General features: G+C 34.8%; 1 protein-coding gene and 1 non-coding gene across 2 annotated transcripts; one reads left to right on the top strand and one right to left on the bottom strand.

The window, feature by feature from the left end:
- Positions 1-691: 691 nt before the first annotated feature.
- On the bottom strand, positions 692-23,705 carry LOC149078313 (uncharacterized). Its single transcript, XM_089241960.1, has 5 exons — positions 23,366-23,705; positions 11,118-11,211; positions 9,963-10,125; positions 7,826-7,981; positions 692-3,820 (listed from the first exon to the last, which is right to left on the bottom strand). Exons 1-5 carry the CDS (start codon positions 23,521-23,523, stop codon positions 3,408-3,410), a joined length of 984 nt encoding a protein of 327 aa, XP_089098086.1. The 5' UTR covers positions 23,524-23,705; the 3' UTR covers positions 692-3,407.
- Positions 18,274-18,347, top strand: TRNAT-AGU (transfer RNA threonine (anticodon AGU)). The gene has a single exon. It is a non-coding gene; the product is annotated as a tRNA-Thr (tRNA).
- Positions 23,706-23,941: the final 236 nt, after the last annotated feature.

The following is a 23,941-nucleotide window of genomic DNA, read 5'->3' as shown; positions in this document are numbered from 1 at the left end:
AGTAAATAAAAGATCAAATGTGTAAAATTTGATTCACCAAATGTCAATTTGACATTTTTTGTCCTGATTTGCCTACAATCGATAATAGAATGAAACTTATCGATAATTACAAAAAAAAAAACCCCTCTATATTTCATTGGTTTCAATTAAAATTAAAATTGGTTCAAAAAAATTTCATTTTGAAATCTCCAAAATAACTATAAACTCGCCAACACGATTCATTCGCAGTCTCCGCTGTCACGAACATGTCAAAATAAAGTTATGATTTGTCATTAGTTAATCGATCTGAAAGTGACTCATATCTCAAGATGTTTCGCATGTGTTTCACTAAAACCATAATCTGGGGGGTATGTCAAATCCCAAGCACCAGGTCGACACAGTGACTAAAAAATCTGCGTTGGCATCTAAAATTTAACTATAAATTCTGTATTGGTGTCTAAATTTATTTTTTTTTGTGGTTGGACTCTCTTTTAACACAGGAAAAGGATATAAAGTCCCGAAAAATTAATAAAAAACATTATTTCGGCCATTTTTCTTGAGATTAAGGTTATCCTTGGCCCCAAAGAAATTTGGTTGGTACCTAATCTTTTTTTTTTTTTTTTGTGATTTGTCAAGCTCTGCCAAAATCTATTTTTTACCCACAAAATTTCTGATGGGACAAACGAGACCAAACTTCTCAGTACTCTAAATATTTTCTTTTCATTCCAAATATTTTTGGTTAGGTCCCAACAATCCACACACACACTCCAATACATATCTTTTCTAAAACAAACAAAAAATACCCCGAGATTACAATCTAGCAGCAGAAAAATTATTTGACCTGAGCATATGCTGCTTTCGCCCTAGTTCATCGAAATAAAAATCCATGAGAATATAAATCGGAAAGCAGACAAAAAAAAAATTAACCAGGTATATCAGCATCAACACGCACATACATAATTGAAGTCTAGTCATCCATTTGTCGCAAGGATATTCCGCCCGTGACAAAATTATGGTATGGTTATTCAAATAAAGAAATAGAATCAATCAAATCACCTTGCTTGCGTTATACCGCAATTCATTAAGTACAGTTCGTTTGGACTCAATTGTAAAATAGTCGCACATTTTTTTGGATAATTTAACCATTAATCTCAATTGCACGCCATAATCTCACTTTGAGCCTTGAAAGAAGTCAAGGCAGTTCCTGAATTGGGTAAAATATTATAGCATCAGTAGAAGCTTCTGTAACAGTGACGGTAACCTTGTCCAGTGAAATTTCCCTCAAAATTTTCACCACATTCTATGTCCTGCCATCTATCAGTAAAAATATGCAATCAAGTATTTAACATTAAGAAAAGCATTGCACTACATTCATTAAAAAAAAAAACAATTTTAAAATCATTCTTCGTTTTATGAAACTCAAAATTTCCCACCAATGCTCAGAAATCTCTCCTGGATGAAATTTGACCGATTTTTCCAACAAGTATGGGAAATTTCCTATGAGTTACCATTACTGTTCTTCGGTATAGAGCCCTGGGTCTACTGGATATTACATACTAACATAGGTGGTGATGAAATGTTTCCTATAGACCAAAGAATCCTAACCATGGTTCCATGGACCCCTCGGGAAGCCTTAAAAGCAGTAGGAGTGGGGGGGGGGGGGGAGAGGGAAGAGTGAACTTTGATAAAAAAAACCCTTTTTTTTCTAAGATACTGAATATTATTCTGAAAAGAGGTCTACAGCCTTCATTTTGTTGCTAAACGGGGTTTGTGGCCATAATTTTTATAGTAAAAGGGTCGGAGTCTTCATTTTATTGGTACGAGGTGTCAGTGACCTTCATTTTATTGGTATGAGGGGTCACTGGCCTTCATTGTACACAGGGACTTCGACCTTAATTTCATTGGTAAGGGAGGGGGAGAGTATGTGGTTTTCATTTCATTGGAATAACAAGGGGGTCAGTGGCCTTCATTTCATAGGTACGAGAAGTTAGCCAAAAATATTTAATTTTCAAGAGTAATTTTACTCCTCTTTAAAAACATTTTTATCAGGAGGAATGCCTGTAATGGAAAAAATTAACTAAAATTTGAAGTGTTTCCACTCCTCAACAAAATTTGGAGTAAAATTGAATATAGATGCATATTGGTGAACACAGAAGGGGTCCATGGAATGCATAAGGTCAAGAACCCCCTGGTCTAGATTACCGCTCTACAGTCCAGAAGTTTCCACCAATATGAGGCCTTAATTAAAAGTCTACAATCCTTCAATGGATATTTAAGAAGAAAAGAAAAATTCAACTTGGAAGAATATAAGCTTTCACAGCCAGCGTCAAGGTTAAAAACAAACTTTCAAATATTTTCTACTCGATATTCTCCCATAGGTGTGGTTTAGTCTCCATCTGTACAGCTCTGTATTACATTAACCGCAGATGAGAACATTTGGGAAAAAATTTTCAAGACTACAATGACTGACAATATCGGCCATGAAAGCTTACATTCCTTCACTGATTGGAAACTCATACGAGTGAACAAACATTCAAATTTTTCCTTTCTCATCACGCTAATGATATAGTAAAGACAAACTAAGAATCTGATTCCTCGACATCAGACGTTAATAAACAATTTCGTACTAAAAAATAAAAATGAATTCTCATTTTGGCAGTATGTGCATAAATTTACGAGTAAAAAGTACACGTTTGTTATCAAGAGTGCTCATGATATAATTTGCAAACATACTAAATGATACGTTTCACAAATACCTGAAGATATTTTTCACAAGGCATTGATTTTTAATCCTGTAACATGAATGATGTTTAAAAACAATTTTTTTCCAGTCTGTAAGTATGACATTGTATTTGAGAAGCGCTAAACTTCATCCCGGTTGTTAATTACAGGTTTAAATGGTTGTTTGTTACCTTCCAGAGGATTATTACAAACGCGGAACACCTTATTGTTAAAAACACGGTTTCACAGAAACCTGAATGAATTCCAAGCACTATATCTTTACTAAGTGTACAGTACTAAGCTACATTTTTTTTTTATTTGGAAAATTTTTTTTCCTCCTTATGCTACGCTAACAAATCAGATAAAACCCTGAGCAATGTTTGTTTTAATTAGCCGTATCCATAAAGCACCTCTATATTTAAGTCATTCAATGGATGTGTTTCACGGAAAGAGCTTTTTCCTCCCCAACTTGAATCACACATGAAAAGATATCGAAAAGAAAAAATGAAGATTTTACATTGTTTAATAAATATGTATTTTACCCCCTTTTTTAACAATGGCACGCCGATGGTTCAAAGCGAAAATACAAGAAAGCTTGCGTATAAAAAAATAGAAGTCTTTAACTTCCCTGTTCTTGATCACTAGCTAGTCCTGAAGAGAATTGTGCAAATGAAATTTTTTTTTATACCAACACTGGTTATTAAGACTCACTGCTCCACACAAAGTTTCTTCGCTGGTGGCTCATCCGACGCAGCTTTCTCAGAGACGGCTGTATCGTCCTTGCTGTAAGTGGATTCTTCAGCCTGGGCAGCCCCTGGGGAGTCATCCACGTTTTCTTTACCTGAATCTGCATTCGAATCATTTGTGTTTTCTTCGATGGGCAGTTCTTTCTCCCCTGAACCGTTTTTGTGCATGTCAACCTCCGAATCGACTGAGGAGTGGTTTTCGCTCCCTCCATTGGCGGAAGCGCTTTCGTGTTCGCCATTCTCTGTGACATCTGCGTCGTTGTCCGATGGTGCCTTGGGCATACCCTGAAGAATTTCTGGTTTTAATTCTTGTGCTAAGTAGTAGGTCCACAGCGTGAGCTCCACCTTATGGGGATTCCAATTACCCTTTGGATCTGAAAAGAAAAAATTAAAAAATTAAAATTAAACAATTAAAAAATTAAAATTAAACAAAGTTTTTAATTACAAAAGTATCGACAGTTCAGGAACCACTAATTAGATGCTCCAAGGTTTCAAGTGTATGGAGGCAAAAAACACCCAATTTTTTTTAAAATAATGTTTTCTAAGAAAACTAAATAAATGATTCCGGAAAGGGTTTCTTGTCCCGTGTTAAGTGGCAAGTCATTTTTCATCAAAAATTTGGAATGCAATGATTAATAGGTCTGTAGTTTTTGAATTATTCTTAAAAAAAAAAAAAAAACTGCCATATTTTTAGACGGAATGAAACTCGATAGAAATGGATGGATTCTCGCTAATCCAACACATATCAGTCCAGGGTGTGCCAAATTACCAAAATCGCTGAATTACTGGAAGCCAATTGAAAAAGCCCATTTAAATGATATAAACTTCTGAGCAAAGACATGAAGTGAAATTTTTTTCCCTCGTCTATGCTTGAAGAAAACCTGGCAAACAATGTCAGATCACTAGACGGGATGGATTATCAAGAGTCTACTATACTAGCAAAAGGACTGGTCTTTTTACTATACATCACTCTCTCAAAACACATACCAGTGCTATGGTATCAGCAATGACCATCCATTTTGTGTATTGGGCAGTGTATTATATATTAATTATGAAGGGTTATTTTTTCGTGATATATGCTCTTACATTGGGCTCTTTCTATTCTTTCAAACCAAGCACCACTCAGGTCTATTGCCATGGGCAATTTACTACTTAGTGAGTTGTGCCCGAAGTGTAAGAGAGAGAATGTGTACCTAATAGTGTAAGTGCATATCTAGTGTTGTGTCAGTTTCCAGCTCTGCCATCCATATTTCAGAAGTGAAGTGTAATGACTGAATATTTTTACTATTTGTAAACCAGTTGCTCTCTGTGGCATCTTACATTGGGTTGCTGTATTTCAATTATATTTGACATTCATACTTTTTTTTATGGCAATCTTTTTTTCAGCCTCGTTGCTGGACAATTTGCTCGTTGTGGTCTTCGCATTTTGTACTTGTTTGCATAAGAGCCGTTAAACAAGAGTGTGTTAAAGTTCACACATTTAGACAATTACATGACTGTCTGTAGACGTGTTGAATTATTTTGTCTGAGTGTGGACATGCCCTTAACACTAGAACCGTGGATTGGGTCAAATTGACCCAAACTGTGAAGAAACTGTGTTTCATAGCGAAAGCAGGAATTTATTTCCGGTTTTCCCCTACTTTTATTCAATGTTGTTTAATTGTGTATTCATAACAGAAAAGTATATTTGCTTATAAAAACTATATTTGTAAAATGGGCTTTAAATCAGCTAAAAATTGATGTAATGCTGTAAAAATAAGACTTGGTATACATTATTTACACTGTTTAGTACAAAAACTTTTTTCAGTAATCCCATAATATGACAAAGATGTAAAATAAGCTTATGAAATTAAGTACGAGAATGTCTATAATACGATTCTACTACTTCACCAAACACCAACTCTGGCCATATCGCTATATTGCAATTTACTGCCATTAGTGAGATGGGTTGGAAGTGAAGGCGCTGTCTATCGGTGGTCTATAATACGATTATGTCAAATAAATATTGATTTCTTACTGATAAGGGGAATTTATGATGAGTAGTGGAGAAAAGTTTTCTTCATTATTCTTGCACATTCACCTCATGTTAAAGTTACACAACAAATGCAAAAATTAACAGATTTGTTTCCACATTTTGATGTTATCTGGCATCAGACTCGTTTATTTGTAGTTTTTTGTTTTTTTTATGGGCTAACGAACAGTTACATGATCAAGAGCGCACAGACATTTCCTCTTGCTCAAGAGCAACAAGTATGATGAAAAAAATGCCGGTTGAGGCATTTCTACCCTTGTTATTAAATGGCTTGATCAGTTACATCACTGTGCTCTGATAGAGAAATTCCTTGTACACTGATCCTTCCCAAGATTTGGAAATTTGTTCAAAACATATTTGGTGCAAGCCAGACTTTGGTTCTTTTTCTCTGATATTGTCTGCCTACAGAAATTTCAGATACACATTTTTTTTTTCTAAAGTTAAAGGTTTTAGGAAAGTGAAAGTTTGAGTTCTGTCAGAATTCCAGCAGGTATTCAAGTCTACGAATGAAAAAAATATTTAGCTCTACTTGAAAATCCTTCATTGAAAAAAGATAATCTCCAAGGTCAATAAATTGACCTTGACAGACCTTTATTCTTCACTACCTTCATTTAGAAATACTTTTTAGAAAGGGTAACCATTTCCAAGAAAATTATACACCACTTTTTCCTATAGAATAGTATGTTGTTTCAAAATGACCCAAACCGCGGTTCTAGGTATAAGCGCTTATAGCTCTGAAACACGAAATGTGAAGATAAAATTTTTGTGAATTAATACTCATATGATATCATGAAAAGTCACAAAATTTTTTTACCATCTGAGCTCAAGTTTACGAGATAAATGAAAACAAAGTTTGATTTGGGTCAACTCCGTGGTTCTAGTGTTAACATAGGGTAGAACAACAAATGACTCCATCCACTGTAGTTGCTTGGTTTGGGAGGGGGGGGGGGATGGAAAACATTTTTTATTGTAAAAACAGCTTTACTGCGTTTTTAGATGACAAAATATCTCGGGGCGACAGAAAAAAAGCAGATCAAGCTTGATGAGATATTTCAGATTCAGATTGTAGGTTTTTATTTAAGGCTCATATTGGTGGAAGCTTCTGCACTGTAGAGCCGTAGTCTAGAGCAGGGGTTCTTGACCTTATGCATTCCATGGACCCTTTTGGTGTTCACCAATATGCATCTAGATTCAATTTCAGTCCCAAATTTTGTTGAGGAGTTGAAACACTCTTTCAAAATTTAAGTAATTTTTTTTAATGCAAGCATTTCTCACTGATAAAAATGTTTTAAAAAGGAGAAATTACTCTTAAAAATTATATTTTCAGCTAACACTAGACTCCTCTTACCAATGAAATGAAGGCAGCTGACCCTCTTATTATTTCAGTGAAATAAGAAACCACAGACCCCCTTGCTCCAATATTATAGAAAAACGCCAACTGGGGCAAAAATTGCTGTAGTAAGGGGAGACTGTTATGTTTCCACTCAGCGTGCATTCACACTACTAATGCATGTTATAAGAAATTGCAAAATGTGTCTCTGGTGTATTGGTTAGCGCACTTGCCCAGTATGCAAGGGGGTTCCATTCAATTTTTCAGTATATTTAGGGCCGAAAAATACCATCTCTTAATATAGCTTTCTTCGTTAAAGTTTTTATTCACCGATTATGTGTGTGTAAAAATGCATCACTAAAGTGGATGTAACTTGTCTGTTCTGAGCATCATATAAACAAAACAAGGCATTTTTTGGAATCAGAAAGAACAAGGCTTTCATAAAAGATAAAAATCAATATTTTCTCCCAAAATGACATTTTCAACGTATTCAAATACCTTAAACATACATGATGAAAGAAACAAATGGGTGGGAGGACCAAATTAAGGCATGATTTGCCTTCCAGAAAGTTTAGAGAAGCTGTATGAAAGTGTTCTAAAGAAACAGTAAAATACTATTGTCAAAGTTTTCCATTTTGTATGACCCTTGGGACATTTTGAAGCAGACACTTGTTGTTTTCAACTAAATTAATTATAAATGCATTAAATGATTTTTAAAATGTACCTTCTAACTATATGTGTGAAAAACTTTTAAAATGAATGATATTAGAATGAGTACTCAATATCCCAGATGCAAATGCTCACTAGTAAAATTTGGTTTATTTGTTATCGAGTTAACTCGCTTGATGACACTACTACCCAATCCCGGAAGCCTGACAATAGCAGGAAAAAAAATCTCTTTAAAAATGGGGAAAAACATTATATTGATCAACAATATTTTCAGATTGGTTTTCGCAAGGACTACGAAATATAAAAGAATTCATAGAAATATAAAGGAAAAATATAATTTAATTTCACCTTTCTCATGGAGACGTTCTGAGCAATCTTTTATATGCTTGGCATAATTTATGTACTCAGCGAGTGTATAATCAGTAGCTTCGATTCCAGGTGTTGCCAACATACTCTCATCAGCCATGTAAGGTACCTGATCTGGGAATGCAGCTGCCAAAATCGCTGTACAAATTAGGAAAATATCTGATTATAGGAGCGGACAAATAACGAAGTTATGATAAAATTCAAGTAAACTATCCACAAAATAATTAGGACATGAATGCATATGTCTATGGATGAACTATTAATGAACAAACAACCACGATATGTTCTTTTGAATTTGTTAAATTATTTTTATTGGCATGTTGTTGATGATAGACATGAATCAACATTTTTCATTTCTCAAATTCAAATCACAATCATTCAATTTTAAAATAACTGAAGATGAGAAGCAATAAATTACATCTTGTATGTGTCCAAAACAATTTTTGTATAGTTACCATCACAATCATGTTGATGTTTTGATTGTATGCAAATGTAAATATTTTATTTATCACCAATTCAGTTTGAAACAATTGACTAATTAGTCATAAATCATATAAAGAACAAATATAGTGAAGAATTTTTCACCATAGCAAAGCTTTCTTTCTTTCAAACTAAACATAGCCCAGGCTTTATTGGTTTTAGCCAATTTTAGCCATTGTTCCTGTGAAGGGGCGGGATCATGTTGAAGAAAACTTTATTATACACAATCAAATATATACACATACATAGACAATCTCATACACGTCATAGCATAGCGGCTAATTTTGGAGAATGTGAGATTTTGAATGGATCCAAATTTTATATGACAACAAATATAAAAGGGATAAAAAATCATTTTATATGAAAACATTCATTCATAAAATTCATTTTATATGAAAACAAACATAAAAGTGAAAACAAATATATATAAAAAACGAAATTTGAGATTTTTCATTTGTAGGTACTCCCCCACCTAAAAAACATGACATCGCCCAAACTATTGCCAATTAGGGCAAAGATTCTAATTATCCCCTAACAGAGTGGGTTAAAAAAATCACAAGACAGAACTGCATTCAAATGAAACCATTGTGACAAAAAAACACCTCTGACTGAAAATGGAACATAGACCTAACCGGATATATGGTCACCTCAGAAATGTGTTTCTTTGCTTTGATTCAAATTACAAGAGGTGAAATCAATGCTTGCCATTTATCAAATTGTTTTTTCTCTGCCAACAAGACATTTCTAAGTGATTAGATGCAATGGTGACACTCCACATTATGCTGATGTCATTTTTAAGAGGGAAAGCAACTTTTTTCCCCAGGAAATTTCTTAAGAATAATTTCTCCCCTCCCAAAATTTGGATCATGGTAAAAATTTGGGATGTATATTTTTTGGGATTAATGGGAAGATAGAGTAAAAATTCTGGGACCTCCCAGAAAATCCGGAAGACTTGGTAGCTATACCATAGTTTCAAGAAAATTTCAATAAAGTATATTGTTTAATAAAATGTTTATATCACAGGTCTGTCAGAAAGATGGACATTGAAAAGGTCAAATTCACAAGTATTAAAACAGGTTGGAGAAAATCAACAAATCCTGGAAAAGATTAAATACAGACACCTATCCTGGTTGGGACATGTTCTCCAACATGGCGAATTGCTGCGAGATGTAATGGAAGGCAGGATTGAAGGGAAAAAGCACAGGGGAAGGCCCAGAGTCAACTAGATCTCAATGCTGAACGTATCGGCTATAACCAACTAAAGAACAAAGCCCTAGACAGAGATGAGTGGCGGCTGCTCAACATGGGGCAAACCAGTCTTAGGGCTGATGTATCAGCGACAAAAAAGTCCTCATCAAGGACATTGTTCCTATCCACAAAATCCTGAAATACACCATATATAGAATAAAGCATATTGTCATTCGACGAAAAGGAGAAACAGGTTTGAGCAACTAAAATAAAAATTAGAGGGAACAACTGGTAAGGCTCAGTATACTATCCCATCAAGAAATGAAAACTACTTTGAGATACCAAAAGAAGTTTGACTTATATAACTTGGTTTGGTAACACTAAAAAAAATTTTTTTAACACATACACAATCAAAATTTAGTAAGAATAAAAAAAAGACATAAATTATTACCAGATGCAGTTGCGGGTCCAACACCCTTCAAATTGGTGAGACTGCTGATAGCTTGAGACAAATCCTTTGGAGGCCTGCGGAAAGCTTTCTTGCTCACTTGAGCTACGGCTGATTCTGTATTGATACGAACCAAATCGATGAGACGTGGACGGAATTTTCCTCTCTGCAAGAAATGTGTTAGACAAAATACATTTATATATTTTTACATGTATTCTCACATCTAAAATAAATAAACAATTCATTGTGCTTTTTTAATTGTAGTTAAAATTTCTCTTTTCAAATATTCATATGTTTTCCGTTTAGTTTTCCCCCAATGTGATATAAATTTAAAATATTCACAATTACACACACATAGCAATATTTCTTAACCTATATTCACCTCCGGAACACATTTTTTAATTAAGACCCCCCCCCCCCCATTCAGGAACGACTGTTTCTACTTAAGTTAATTTCAGAGTAAATTTATAGCATACATTTTTTTTTTATAAAGTAAGGTGGCCTCCCTCTTGTTAGATTCCACAGGTACTTTCCACTGGATTCTGAAAGTCACACTTTCTTCTCACCATATTTTACTTAAATGTTTCACATTAGTTTCTCTCCCAAGTCTGTATAGACCCCCCCCCCCCTCTCTAATCATCTGCTGCGGTTTTTCAGTTGACTTTCACTCATGGCCCCCCACAGCAGAATATGCCAAAAACTGCAAAGAATGTTGCAGAACAATCTCAATAAGAATTTTAATAAAATAAAATAAATTCTTAGTAGAAAACACTATCATAGGAATTTTTACCGAAGATTATTTTCAATTAGCTGAGGGTCTGTTGCACAGCAATGTAAAACATTCTACTTTGGGGTAAACGGCTCTCTGAGTATCCCAGGGCTGCAAGGAAGCCATATGGATTCCAGTTTGAGAACCACTGATGTACAGTCACTGCTTGATTTTCTGAATTTCTAATTTACAAATAGACACGTTTTTAGAAACTATTCCATAAAAAATACTGTTTTTTTTCTTCCAAAATATATGTAACACTTTTCCCATTTACAAACTTCACATTTGAACTAATTACTCAAGTCTGTTCACGTTTCTAAAAACAAGCATTGGGTATATAAAACACAGATCAAAATATTTTGTAGAATATTAAAAGAAGAAATAATTACCATAAGCTTCCATCGAACAATTTGAATCAGCTCCTCATGGACAATGTGAGGTGGTTTCCGAGATTGTATAATCTTTGGTAACTGCTCTTGGTACCTAATATCCAACAACATAAAAATATTAGACTGACATACAGATGATCATTCACATGCTTGCAGAGAACAAAACACAAAATGTACTGTAGAGTTATGTAAAATGTTAAAATGGGTTTTTTTGGATACGCACTCTAACAAATTGGTGCATGTGGGAAACTGTTTTGTTTATTACCCACGTGAATATTTATGAGTTGCGTGTGCAGTTTATCAGTATGTCTTCAAATACTTACTACTTCACCAAACACCAACTCTGGCCATATCACTATATTGCAATTTACTGCCATGGACTGGAAATGAAGGCGCTATCTATCAGTGGTCACCTCAAGTTCGTTAGGGAAAATATCTTATCTATATATCCTCCCTCGGGTTTGAACCTGGGACCAAGATGGCAATCTTCACAGTGTGGTAGACGAGCATCTTACCACCCTGCCATGTCAAATGCTTACTGGACATCTGTTGATAATGAAGTTCACTCATAGCACCATTGACATAGAATTTTAAATTTATATCGTCGTAACTACCATCATGGAAAGGGGAATCATTATGTTCTTTAAAAGTTGTAACATTTTAGTCTCATTTTACACGGGAAAAAATGTTGAGTTTAAAAAAAAGTTTTCAGGTGTTAAGCAGGGCTGGACAGGCCAGGTCGCATGGCTAATTAAAAATTGTTTTGGTGCCTAGATTTTTTTTTTTTGCAATTTGTCCAGGCCCGGTGTTTAAGTTTTGCGATTTGTTAAGTTCTGCAGTACATGTGTGTGAATATAATGTTATGATGAATCGAGAAGATTCAGTGAGCCTTTGTTTTTGCAAGGTCACTGCTTCATCATTAAATATACTAGAAATTCACTCAGCAGTGAAATCAATTATAGGATACTTAAAACAACTTCTGAACTCTGAAGGTGATTAAGGTGGGCAGGGAATGGGAACACAAAAAAATAACTTGATCATGGAAGTTTATGACACATGATAGTTATAGCACTAGACATGGGCAGCTCAAATCTCATTTTTTTATCCACCAAAAGTTGCACACCATTGTTTACCCAACAAAATGTGCTCAATATGTTCTGCTTTTAAAGAAACTTGCCTGTTTTTTGGTCCAGGGTTATTTCACCGCGTTCAATTATGCCAGACAACTTTTTACACATTACTGCTTGCATTGATGAGTCATTATATTTTTCTTTGTCTTTTTGGTGGTTGAAGTTTTTAATTAATCGCAAATCTCCAACATAGAGTTCAACTTCGTTAACGTTAGAATACCTATTTTACAAGGTTTCCTATGCAGAAACTAGGGGAGTGACAAGGGGTTCTGGTGCTCCAGGCCCTGGACAAGAGATACTTTAAAAAATTAACTTTTCTTTTGTGATTTATCATGCATTGAGATGCTTGCTCATACCTCCCTCAAAACAATCAAAAAAATTTGTTTAATATTTTTGTAAAAATAAAATTGAAAGAGATTATATGCTATGCTAATCTATTTCTGTTGGTTTAAAATACTTTTTCAAGGTTACTAACTCAAAATTTCTCAGGAAGAGATTCCTCGTGTAGCTCCTCCCTCCCCCAATGTGTGTTGCGTCCCCTCAAAAAGTCGATTCTGTGCACGATCCTGGTTATACCCAGCTCTAAAGCAGAGTTACGAAGTATTGCCAAAATTATGTACAGTATAATCCTTATCAAAATAAACTGAAGTATAGCATTTGTTTACTTTTTCACCTTCATAAGCGTATTCCATTTTGTATTAAAAATTTAACAAAATGAGAAAGTTAAGTTCTGAATCGTCACATTTGCATGTTCTGGTTGAAAGACCCTTCCATGTTTATGGATATTTTTAAATTCAGTCTTTTTCAACTGAACTGCCTTCACCTCTACAGATGTAAACAAATTTGGTGGTCTTTACAGTGGGATTACAGATAAATACTTTTGATTCCAATTTTAGCAATATTTCACAAAAAAGAAAAAAATACTAAAATACCAAAGACAACAAATTTTAAGACCTTGGGCATATGCCCCATTTGCAAAGCGAGAAACAGGCACCATTGGAATATAGAAGTGCAAACCACAGGCCTTCACACATTTATTTTGGTATACTGAATCATCAATTCTTTTACTGAAAACAAATAGATTTTTTTTTTTAAATATCGAAAACAGGGAAATCCAAACTAGAAACGGGAGAAGAAAAAAAAAGAAAAATCAAGTTTTCTGAAACAGTTTTTCCTAATGCAACAAAATCTGTTTTTCTGAGATATGGATATAAATGGAGGGAAAAGTAAAGCTAAAGGAAAAGAGAAGTCAATAACATAATTAAGCTCCATTCTGCCTCTCTCTCTCTCTCTCTCTTCCCTTCCACCACCAAAAAACTCAGCTGTTTTTTTTTCTCGCATTGAGAAGCTCCAGGCAGTAATCAATAGCTGCAGCTTGCACTGGAAGAAAAATCAATACTTAAACAAGCAGCTAGATGGATTCACATTCTAAAGCAGTCCCAATGCAAATGAAAAAGAAAAAAAAAAAGAAGATGGGGGAGAAATGAGAAAAATGGGGAAAAATACAAGTTTACCAGGAAGGAAAAAGTCTGCTATATGTAAAAATTCTCAACATTTTCGCTTTCTCCGAAAAGTGCTCTTTCTTTCCAATTTCCTTTTCCCCCCATAAATATTTCTAAAACTGGAAGGGAGGGCAAAAAAACTTGTAAAGATAAAAGAATGACTCTACATGCCATTCCAGCTATTCCTCCTCCACAATAAATTATATCCAAGAAAAATTCCGTCAGTAAGAAAAATAACAAAAAATCTTAAAAAGATAATTCATAACCTCAATAACAATACCAGTCTCTCGGAGCCAAAATATATTAATTGCCTTGGATAAAAATTGTTAACTAGGATAATAATCCAATTCTTATTCTTTAATTAGCTTTAAAAGAAGAAATTTAGTTGTATAATTGTACTTTTTCATTTACACAAATCATGAAATAGAGCTACAGGAATTTTTGGGTAAGGAATAGAATATTATTTCTCCAGTGGTGTTTCAAGTTATCGAGAAATAGATCAAAATCCACCGGGGCAACAGATTCAGTTACAACCAATTTTTTTTTTCATTGAACTCCGCAGACATGCCATACATCACTAGCATATGGTTCACAACAGAGAGTTTGACAAATCCTAGGCACCAGGTCACCCACAATAAATTAAACAAATTAGTATAACTGCCTATAAAAATTTTCCTGTGCGATTACTAAATCCGAGTCCACAGTGGACTCAGTCCACTGTGTTCAGCCCACGGTTATTGGGTACATTTTCTAGACCCTTCACAACGTTAGAACGGTCAGAAAAATGGACCCTTCACAAAATACAAATTAATGAAAACCCTATATATATAATTAATCATATAATTATTGTAGTCAATTAATTACAGATTGGATTATCATTTTACATGTCATAATTTACAAATTTGTTGTTTTTCTTTTCAGAAATAAAACGGCTAAATTCCTAATAGCAGCCGCCACATTTTCATGGTCTTGTTAGTGGCCGTTAAAAAAAAAAAAAAAAAAGAAGAAGAAGAAGAAGAACCCAAATTTTATTATATACAGAAGAAAAACAGCCTGAAGCTTTTGTTTTTTGTGAGTTTTTCACGGAAATTCAGTGTTGCAACATAGCCTAAATTTCAAAAACCTTGGTCCCTCACACTTTTAGTCATCACACATATAAAATTGTAGGTGTCAAATACCTATATTTTTAATTGCCATGATGATCTGGCACCTATGATTTATCCTTATCCTGAGGCCAACTCCTTTCCGATAATCTCCCATAAAGCCAAGGGCAGCTCCAGAAAAAAATCTCTACCAATGCGGAAACTATTTTTGGTGCCCCAACCATACTTTATATGGTCAACAAGGCTTTTTTAATGTTTAAATGCAAATTTGGCACTATTTCTAGAGTGGCGTCCCATGCAACCACACAATCCAAGATCCACCGCTGCGTAAAGCATAATAAAATTACTTGTATTTGGAAAAACAAAACATTTGCATTTTTAAAGATACATGATGGAAAGATACACACCGAAAAGCATGTATATTTCTATCATATATGTTCTGTATGCGGGGACAGTAACAGAAGAAATAGGTACAATTAACTTGCAAGCTAATTTCTACAATGTTTAATCTTTTGTTAGCTTCGAAGTCCCTCCTTTTAACATTTTTATAGTTTTACCAAGCTGTTTAACTCTCTCACCAGCATTAATGAAATCTCTTCTTAAAAGACTTTTACTTTAGCAATATATAACACACACACACGCCCAGATATTTTGTGAAGCTCATTTCTAAATGTCTAATAACATGTTTTCCCATCCCCCTTCATTTTCACCCCCCCCCCCTTATTTGATCTATCTCCTGTGCTTGACAAATTAAAAGAATAATTAGACAATGGCCAAATTTTTTAGAACACTGCCATAAATATCAAAGAAATTTTGTGTTGTCCTTCAATTGAGATTGAAATTTTTCTGGGAAATACCATCCAATCGATCCATACCGAATACTATATTTTTTTTATGTTTGATCAAGAACATAGCCTGGGATATGTGGAAGTCCTGATTTGTAGCCTGTCTAATTTTGCTATTGATTTCAATGTTAAAAATGTAAGACGCTTTTTAAAAAAAACATCAAGATTAAAAATGCCACCAAAATGTGTTGCAAAACTGATCCAACTACAGGTAGGCCTATAAGCTTACTTCATTTGATCATTCGTTTGCACCACAACCATTGCCTAATGTACATCAGGGGACGCAACCTAATCATACAATATAAAACAAATAAAATTTACAAGTGCATTATAGCACAAAAAAGGGAAAAAGACACCTAATCAGATTTTCCCATGTTCAAACCAGAAACAAAACACAGACTCACGAAATAAGAAACCAAAATACAGTGAAACTTCAATATGCAGATAGCTTGACTACCCCGGTAACTTGACATCTATCAGAGATGTCGCTGTACTCTAATTCACCTAATACTAGTTCTACTTTTCTATTAGAAAAATCTGGGTCCTTTTTGAATGAAAGTGGGTCCCTCTCAAAAAAAAATTATCTTGAAAAAAGGTATGCCCCCTCCCCATAATTCACTGGTATCCTATGAATTAATTCTTTTTTTATCTGAATTTTTTCCAGCATTCCCCAGGTCTTTGATCACCTGCTTATATCTCTTCATTGAGACAGCTGAGAGCCATGTTCTGGGTAGCAGAAAAAAGTATCTCTACGAATAAAATAAATTCATTTCTAAAAACATGGGATAAGGTTCATTTACTTTCATTGTCTACCAGTACAAAAAGCTTGCAAAGAAGCCCATTAACACTGAGAATTTAACATATAGAATTTTGCACATGCAATAGATCTGAAACAAATATACAGTCGATCCCACTTATAAATGTTCCCATTTAGAAAGTTTTTCCACTTAGAGTTGGGACGATGATAATAAGTCGTACTAAATAATTCTCATCAAGATTTCCCACTTAAAGTGTTTTTCCTGCTTACGTTTTTTATGACTGTTTTCTGAAAAATATTATATACAAAAGCAGGATCCACTGTAATTAAAAGTTGGATGCACACATTTATATATACATTAATAATACATCAATCAATAAATTCCCTTGAGATTGGTTTTCCATTTCGTTAAAAAAAATCATAGTTCTTTCAATAATATCTTCTGATTAAATTTGAAGCACAAATGAGATTCTCTCTCTCCGACACTCATCTTTTGATTCCCTATTCACATAAATCCTTGCGAAGCGATTTTCTGGTAGAATGATTTTATTTTCCTTTCCTGTGTGTGTGATGGTCCTTTCTTTTTTCGAACCGAATACAACTCAGGTCTATCACACCATGTATGGGCGATTTACTACCCAGTGAGTTATACCAGAAGTGTAACTGTGTGTGTACCTAACAGTCTGAGTGCATATCAGGGTTTAAGCTACGGTTGCATTTTTTGCAAAATGCGAAAGAAAATCGTAGAATGCGAAAGAAGTAGTAGCCACTTTCGCAAAAATGCATACAGGAGGTACGAAACGAGTAGACATCCAACCATCAATCATTTCATTAGCATTGTAGCATTTTGCTAAAGCTTCTCCCCCCCCAATTTCGCTTTTTTGCGAAAGGAATTTTTTATCCAGCTTAAACCCTGGTGCATATGTAGTGTTGTGTTAGATTTTTCAGCGTTGCCATCTATATTTCAGACGTGAAGTGAGTGATGTGTTGTGATTGAATTACATTTGTATTGTTTGTAGATCTGTTGCTCTCAGTGGCGAGACTTTTTAAAGGGGATATCGGCTCGCATTTGCGCCTTGAAGTTGGGGAACCACAGAAAACTAACTTCAGCCGACCACCACTGTGGCGACGGTGGGGTTGGAACCCAAAACTATCCTATACTATCTATCCCTCACTATGACCACCACAGCAGTTCCCTGATGGTCTGCCACTCTGATCTATCACTATTCAACTCACACCTGAACATGGGAGCTATCAGGTTTGTTGCCAGAAATTTTGTTCAGAGGAGGACCACTTGCATTTTGGGGGAAAACCCCCTCATCTCGCCATGACCTTGGGAGCTATGCCAAATTTGCATTGGTGAAACGTAACAGTGTGCTTGTGTGTGTGTACCCTGCATTTGAAGTGTTTTGTGTGCAGTAGATGCATAGACGGAGATAGACTTGGAAGTCTGAGGGAGGGGGGGGGGCACAGTCATTATTTCTGGGAGAGGCACGCTGATGATGATGTCAATTCATATATGTAGACATTAGATCAGTCAACTTCACCTTTGACACTGGGCCCCCCCCCCATATCTCCACCCATGAGTAGGTGGCGTCATCTAAATACTTTCCACAAATATACTTTCCATCTAAATATAGCCACAACTAAATACTTTCTCAAATGGAAATGTGGCAAGATATCTTGGGCTGAGGAGAAAGCCATCTATCTCTCTAAACAGTCCCACCTGGGGGTCAATTCTTGAAGTTAAGAGAGGTTACTAATGTCTCTACTTCAGTGCCTCACACCACAGTGTGTGAAATAAGGAAGGCAGGGTCGTGTCTCCAGTGGTGTAGATGGTAGCATGCTTGCCCAGTATGCAAGAGGGCCTGGGTTCAAGTCCCGGCAGAGACAAGGTGACTTTTCTTTCTGAGTTCACCTCAGCATAATATCCAGAAAATAAAATGTTTCCTTGAAATCTTGGAAAATGTTTTACAATTTGAACAGGAGTTCCAAATCTTTTAAGATTTTTCAAAAAATACACATTCACAATCTTTTAGGAACAAGGCAAATTCAAGCCATCTAGAAGCTGCCTTTGAACGCCAGAAGATAGCTGAAAAAGTACCATAATTTCCTGTAAAAAATTGTAACCGGAGGGGAGAAAAACTTCAAAATGTGAAAATTCTGTACACTGTCCCTCATTCACAGGAACAATTAAAAATCTGTCATCTTATTCTTTAACAACACCGCCTTTATATCAATACAGTATACAAAGGAGTAAAACCACTTTTTCAAGGGCGCATGATCATGATAGACTGTATAAAGGGGAAGTTGGAGAGGTTTTTCTTCTTGGAACTAGAAAAAAACGTGCCCCAGATGACGTACAAACCTAATTTTTATAAGAGACCTTTTCCGAAATTCTGGGTATTTGACGTGCTATAGCACAACATTGCCATCTCTGATCTATTATTCTATGGTTGGTACTAATGAGGGAAAACTCAAACTCGACACATGATGACTAAATCCGGCTTAAGGGGGGTCTCTACCTTTTAACAGGGTGGAAAACTAATGCTCTAATAGAATTGTCATTAAAATACTATTAAACCATTTTGAAATTTAATTTCAAATAAGATTGAGTCAATGAAATCTCAACTTTTTGCTTCACTTCAAGAACTGAACAATATCTTTCAATTTGAATCAATTTTTATTCAATTACACGTCATGGTATTGTTATATTATCCTACACGTAAGCAGTTTTTAATGCATTTTTATGAAAATTTACACAAAATTGAGTATCCAAGGTACGTAAAACTTTATAACAGCATAGCATATGCAATCAAGAACATGTGTAAAAAATTTTAAACAAATCAATGGTTAAATAGTATTTTTAATGATATTTCTATTACAGCATAGTTTTTCATCATGTTAGAAGGTATGAGACCCCTCTACTCATTTTCAGAAACTTTATTATTTCGTGCATATATCCACAATCTTCGAAAATCACGTAAAGTCACTCATGAGCCTAATGTCTCAGACAATATCAGCTCAAATTACTAATCTTATTGAGGGCAATGGTGGAACAACAACAATCCAAAATACAATTTTTTAAAAATAAAATTTAAAAAAAAATCTGATTTTTTTTATTTAAATCAGTTTTTTTAATTAAAATTAACTGACTGCTTATTCATTGAAACAAATCTTGTTAATCATTGTACTTACTTGTAATACTTAATCAGTTTGATTAAGTATTAATGAATAAACTACAAACGAACTACAAGCAAAAAATAGGAACACCAAAAATCTGTGTAAGATGAAAGGTCACTGAGCCCAGATTAACATTATAGATTACATTTTTTTAATAGAAAAAAGTGCTTTTATTCATGACCCTCCCCTCCCCCACATTAAAGTGAATGAGTGGAGGTAACCCAGCATCACATATCATAGGCCTATGGTGCAGACATCTCAATTCACTAAATGCACAACCAAAGCCATTCAGCATCAACTAAATAAAACAAATTCTATTGAGACAAGATTGTTTCTTGCATAATTAATGGATATATTTCCGACTTACGTGGTTTTTTAATAGTTTACACATTTTTACTCTTTCTCAGATGTAATTGGTTTTGGTAAAAAAAAAATGACCAAACTCAAAATTTTAATATGAAAAGTAATCAAAAGTCCAATGATATTTATGTTTGTACAACATCTATTATTATTTTGAATTAACAATTAGGGCATAGAAAATTCAAGGCTTTATACAAAAAATAATTCCTGTTTTTTAATCTGGGAAACCCTTGTAATGCACTGAAAATACTTATAAACTGAGGCTTTACTACTCAAAGTGCAGTTTAGGTAAGTGCTTAGTTCAACTCCCTATTTATTTTCTGCAATTTTTTCCCCATGCACAAAATCTAGAAATATAACAGTTTTATTTCTGCACTGTATCTAGGGTTTATGTTCAAGTCTATATTTACCGCCAAAGATCTTCTACACTTCTTTTAATCACAAACTTTGCCACATATCAGTAACATGCATACCTTACCAGACTACTTTCACTTCATTGAAGTTATATAAAAATTAATATATAATGCTAATTATATAAAAAAAATTTTAATTTTTTGATTTAAATCAATGATTTTCTTTTTTTAAAAAAAAAAAAATCAAGTAATTTAATTCAAGCTGATTTAAATCGGCATACCGTCTTTTAGCATAAAATTCTCTGATCTTGGAACTCTAGATTAATTCAGTAATTTTCTTCATACCCCGCAATATGAGATCATGATAAATTTTATGCCATTAACATTGTTGACTTCGACATCCATAGCATAAGAACAAATTTTGACCAACTGATTAGTGCTATTGATTATATTGATATTCTTGTTTTCTACTAGGTTTGGGTTTTTGAAGATGGCAGTTGATCATTACAGATTATAATTTATTTACACGATGTAGAGAGTTTCATGTATTAGGCAGAGATTACGCTATAAAAGTTTGATAAAATCCCTTTCATAAAACTTGAAAAATCCATGTATATGCATGTATTGCAAATATGTATGTTCCAGACATTCATATGCCTTTACAATAGTTTGTCACTCCTTTAATCCCATCAGTATTATATATGATAGTTTATTCCTTTATAATGCTTTGTCACTTTTTTAATCCTCCCACTAATTGAAGAAAACTGGTATTACAGGTAGTAAGTTAGTTACATATTTATATTGCTTATATATTTATTTATTATATTTATATAAATCTCTTTTTTTTGTGAATAAGACATAGGTGTGTTAAATACAATATAAAAAAGTCATGTTGCTAATCAAAATGTGGTGCTAACTACGCGAAATGGCATAGGTGATCCTTAAATGTATATATCCTCCCCAACACTAATTTTTATTTCATATATTTTCAGACCCACCAACAAGGTGTTAAGTGAGATGACTCACTCGGATGGATATATCATATTATGCAATAAGGTTTTAGTTTTATTTGTGTGTTGTATCCTATGTATATAATATGATAAGTGTAAGATAACAGATGTGATGGCATGGGCGCCCTTTGCAATTGCTTTTAAAATATACCTTCATTCTAATATGTAAATTCATTTCTCTTAACGAAACCTCAGAAATTTTCACCAACTCCCAACCCCATTTTGTCTGTTACCACCACAAAATTTATTGTGACAGTATCCAATTGTCCAGGAAAATAAATTGTAAAAATGTCGCACCCAAGGATGATGTTGCTCTCTGCTATATCCATACAAAAGTTGCGAAGATATATTTAGGAAAGAAAATCAAATTCACTTCCTCTCACTTTGGCAACCAACAAGTGAGAGGACGTGGGTTCGATTCCGTGCAAAGGCAGTTGAATTTCCTCTCATTCCTAAATATATCTTCGCATCAGCCAAGTGTTAAAAACCTTTAAAAAAAATAACCATACAAAATTTTATGATGTTTTTCCGACTCAAAATAAAGTGTTCCTGACTTAGCCACGGAGCTGGGCTGGAAGAGATCTCAGCAACAGGATAAGTCCAGTGATTATACATCAATCGAAATGAATCTAAGTAGTCATGGAAAAATACATAGATATCACAAGAATACACATAATGAGTTTCCCTCCGATAGTAAGAGGACAGATTTAAGAATTCAGCAATAGCAAAAATTGTGACTGCTCCTGACTAAACAACTACGACTACTATGCAATGCAATATTCAAGTAGTGATCTATAATTATTTCCTTTCCCTCATAGGCCTATCTGGACCCGTTTGTAGTCCCACAATCAGCCTTTCTTAGAGCTGAGAATGGGGAAAAAACTGATTCTGGTCTGTAGCATACTTTCTCAGGGGCACCAGGACAGACATTTCTCTGGAAAGCCCCTTAAAAAGAAAAAAATTATACAAAAGAAGTATATATTTTCTGTGAGGCCCCGGTTGCCCCTGCCTAGTTATGGCCTTGGCTCTACTGTAGTCAACTGAATGGTTCCGAAAAGTTTGTTGGCACTTACAAGATAACAGCGCTATCCACGCAAATTAGAAAGGGGGAAGATTCCAGACTCTTTCCGTCAAGGACTGCTTTTCTTTGGAAAAAACTATGCTCGGCCCTTAGAAGCAAAAAAAATGTCCCTTTTCGGTTGAAACTTCTATTCCTGTGTATAAAAACATTTATTTTATTTTTCAAAATGCATTTTCTCAACAGTGCATGTTTTACTTAGTTGAATCAGACCTTACTCATTAGTGAGTCACCCCCACTCACAAGGTAACTGTACTTGAAAAAAATGGCATCTTACAAAGAAAAAAAAAATTAAGAACTTTCAACCAGCAATCACAGATATTTATTAGAGGAGAAAAAACAAAACAGTATTCAAATTCCCCCATCATCACATTATAATAAAAAAAAACCGCCAAGTATGTTGCACGAATAATGATGAAAAAAAAACGACATTCCGAGAGCTGAACACGGCCGTCACAGAAGGCTGAACACACCGCCATCGTCCTCTCACACACGAAAGAAAACAAATATTATTACGTTTAATAGATAATATACATATATATATACACCGATGACTACACAACAACCCCCCCCCTCTCTCAAAGACACAAGGAGCATGTGCTTTTTAAAGATCGCACGTGCCGCCTTCTTACCTTTAATCGCGCCAAACTTTGAATAGTGTTTGTCAATTTTCCTTTTTTTTTCATTCTCTTTCCCCCCCCCCCCACACGGTCGTCCACCACCGAAAAGGACAGAACATTCCTGTGGCACCCACCGCCACCGCCGCATATAACACAGCACTCCGCACAAAGGCGATGAGGGGGCCCCCAGAGAAAAGAGGGTGAATGGCCTTGGGAAAGCGGAGACGTCGTCAGACGACGAACAAAGGTTTTTTTTTTTTCGTTCATTTCTTCTAAAATATTATTCAGCGGGCTGAACACGACTTACCAAGTGTCGAGACGAATAAGCTCTTCGGGTCCACCTTTTTTGGTCCTTTTCGCAGCTCTTTCTTTAAGCACTTCCTTGTACTGAGATAACACATAAGTCCACTGTTCTGGCGTAGCTTTAGTGAAGAACACGGGCCCCGGATCCGTAGCATCGGCCATCTCTATCTGGCAACACACACACAACACGTACACAACTTCACTGCTCTCGCGGCGGAGGACGCGTCAATACCAGGCGAGAGAAACCCAAAAGGAGGCCGTTGACAAAAAAAATAATAAAACGCTAAAAAGGAAGGGGAAAAAAGAAAAAACTGGATTCTACGCTTCCAGAAGCCTCACTAGATGGCGGAACATGTACTCGGCCATGTTTTTTTTTTTTCTTTCTTCTTTCCCCTCCCTCTTTGTGTAAATTCTACTTTTTTTTTCGTTCATTTAATTTCGTTTAAAAGGTTTTTAAACTAAAATTTTCGAGTTTTATTCGAGTTATTTATTTGTTTCATTAATTTTTGCCCATAAATCAAGGGATTACTGGATACGTTGAACGATAAAAAATGTTTTCTGCTTCGTGGCTTTCGAACGA

Source organism: Pholcus phalangioides, unplaced genomic scaffold (assembly GCF_987345545.1).
Source record: "Pholcus phalangioides strain wild (caught in Gottingen) unplaced genomic scaffold, Ppha-v1.0 ptg000014l_1, whole genome shotgun sequence".
Taxonomy (NCBI): domain Eukaryota; kingdom Metazoa; phylum Arthropoda; class Arachnida; order Araneae; family Pholcidae; genus Pholcus; species Pholcus phalangioides.
Note: the sequence above shows the minus strand (reverse complement) of the source record. Positions and strands in the feature narration are given on the sequence as shown.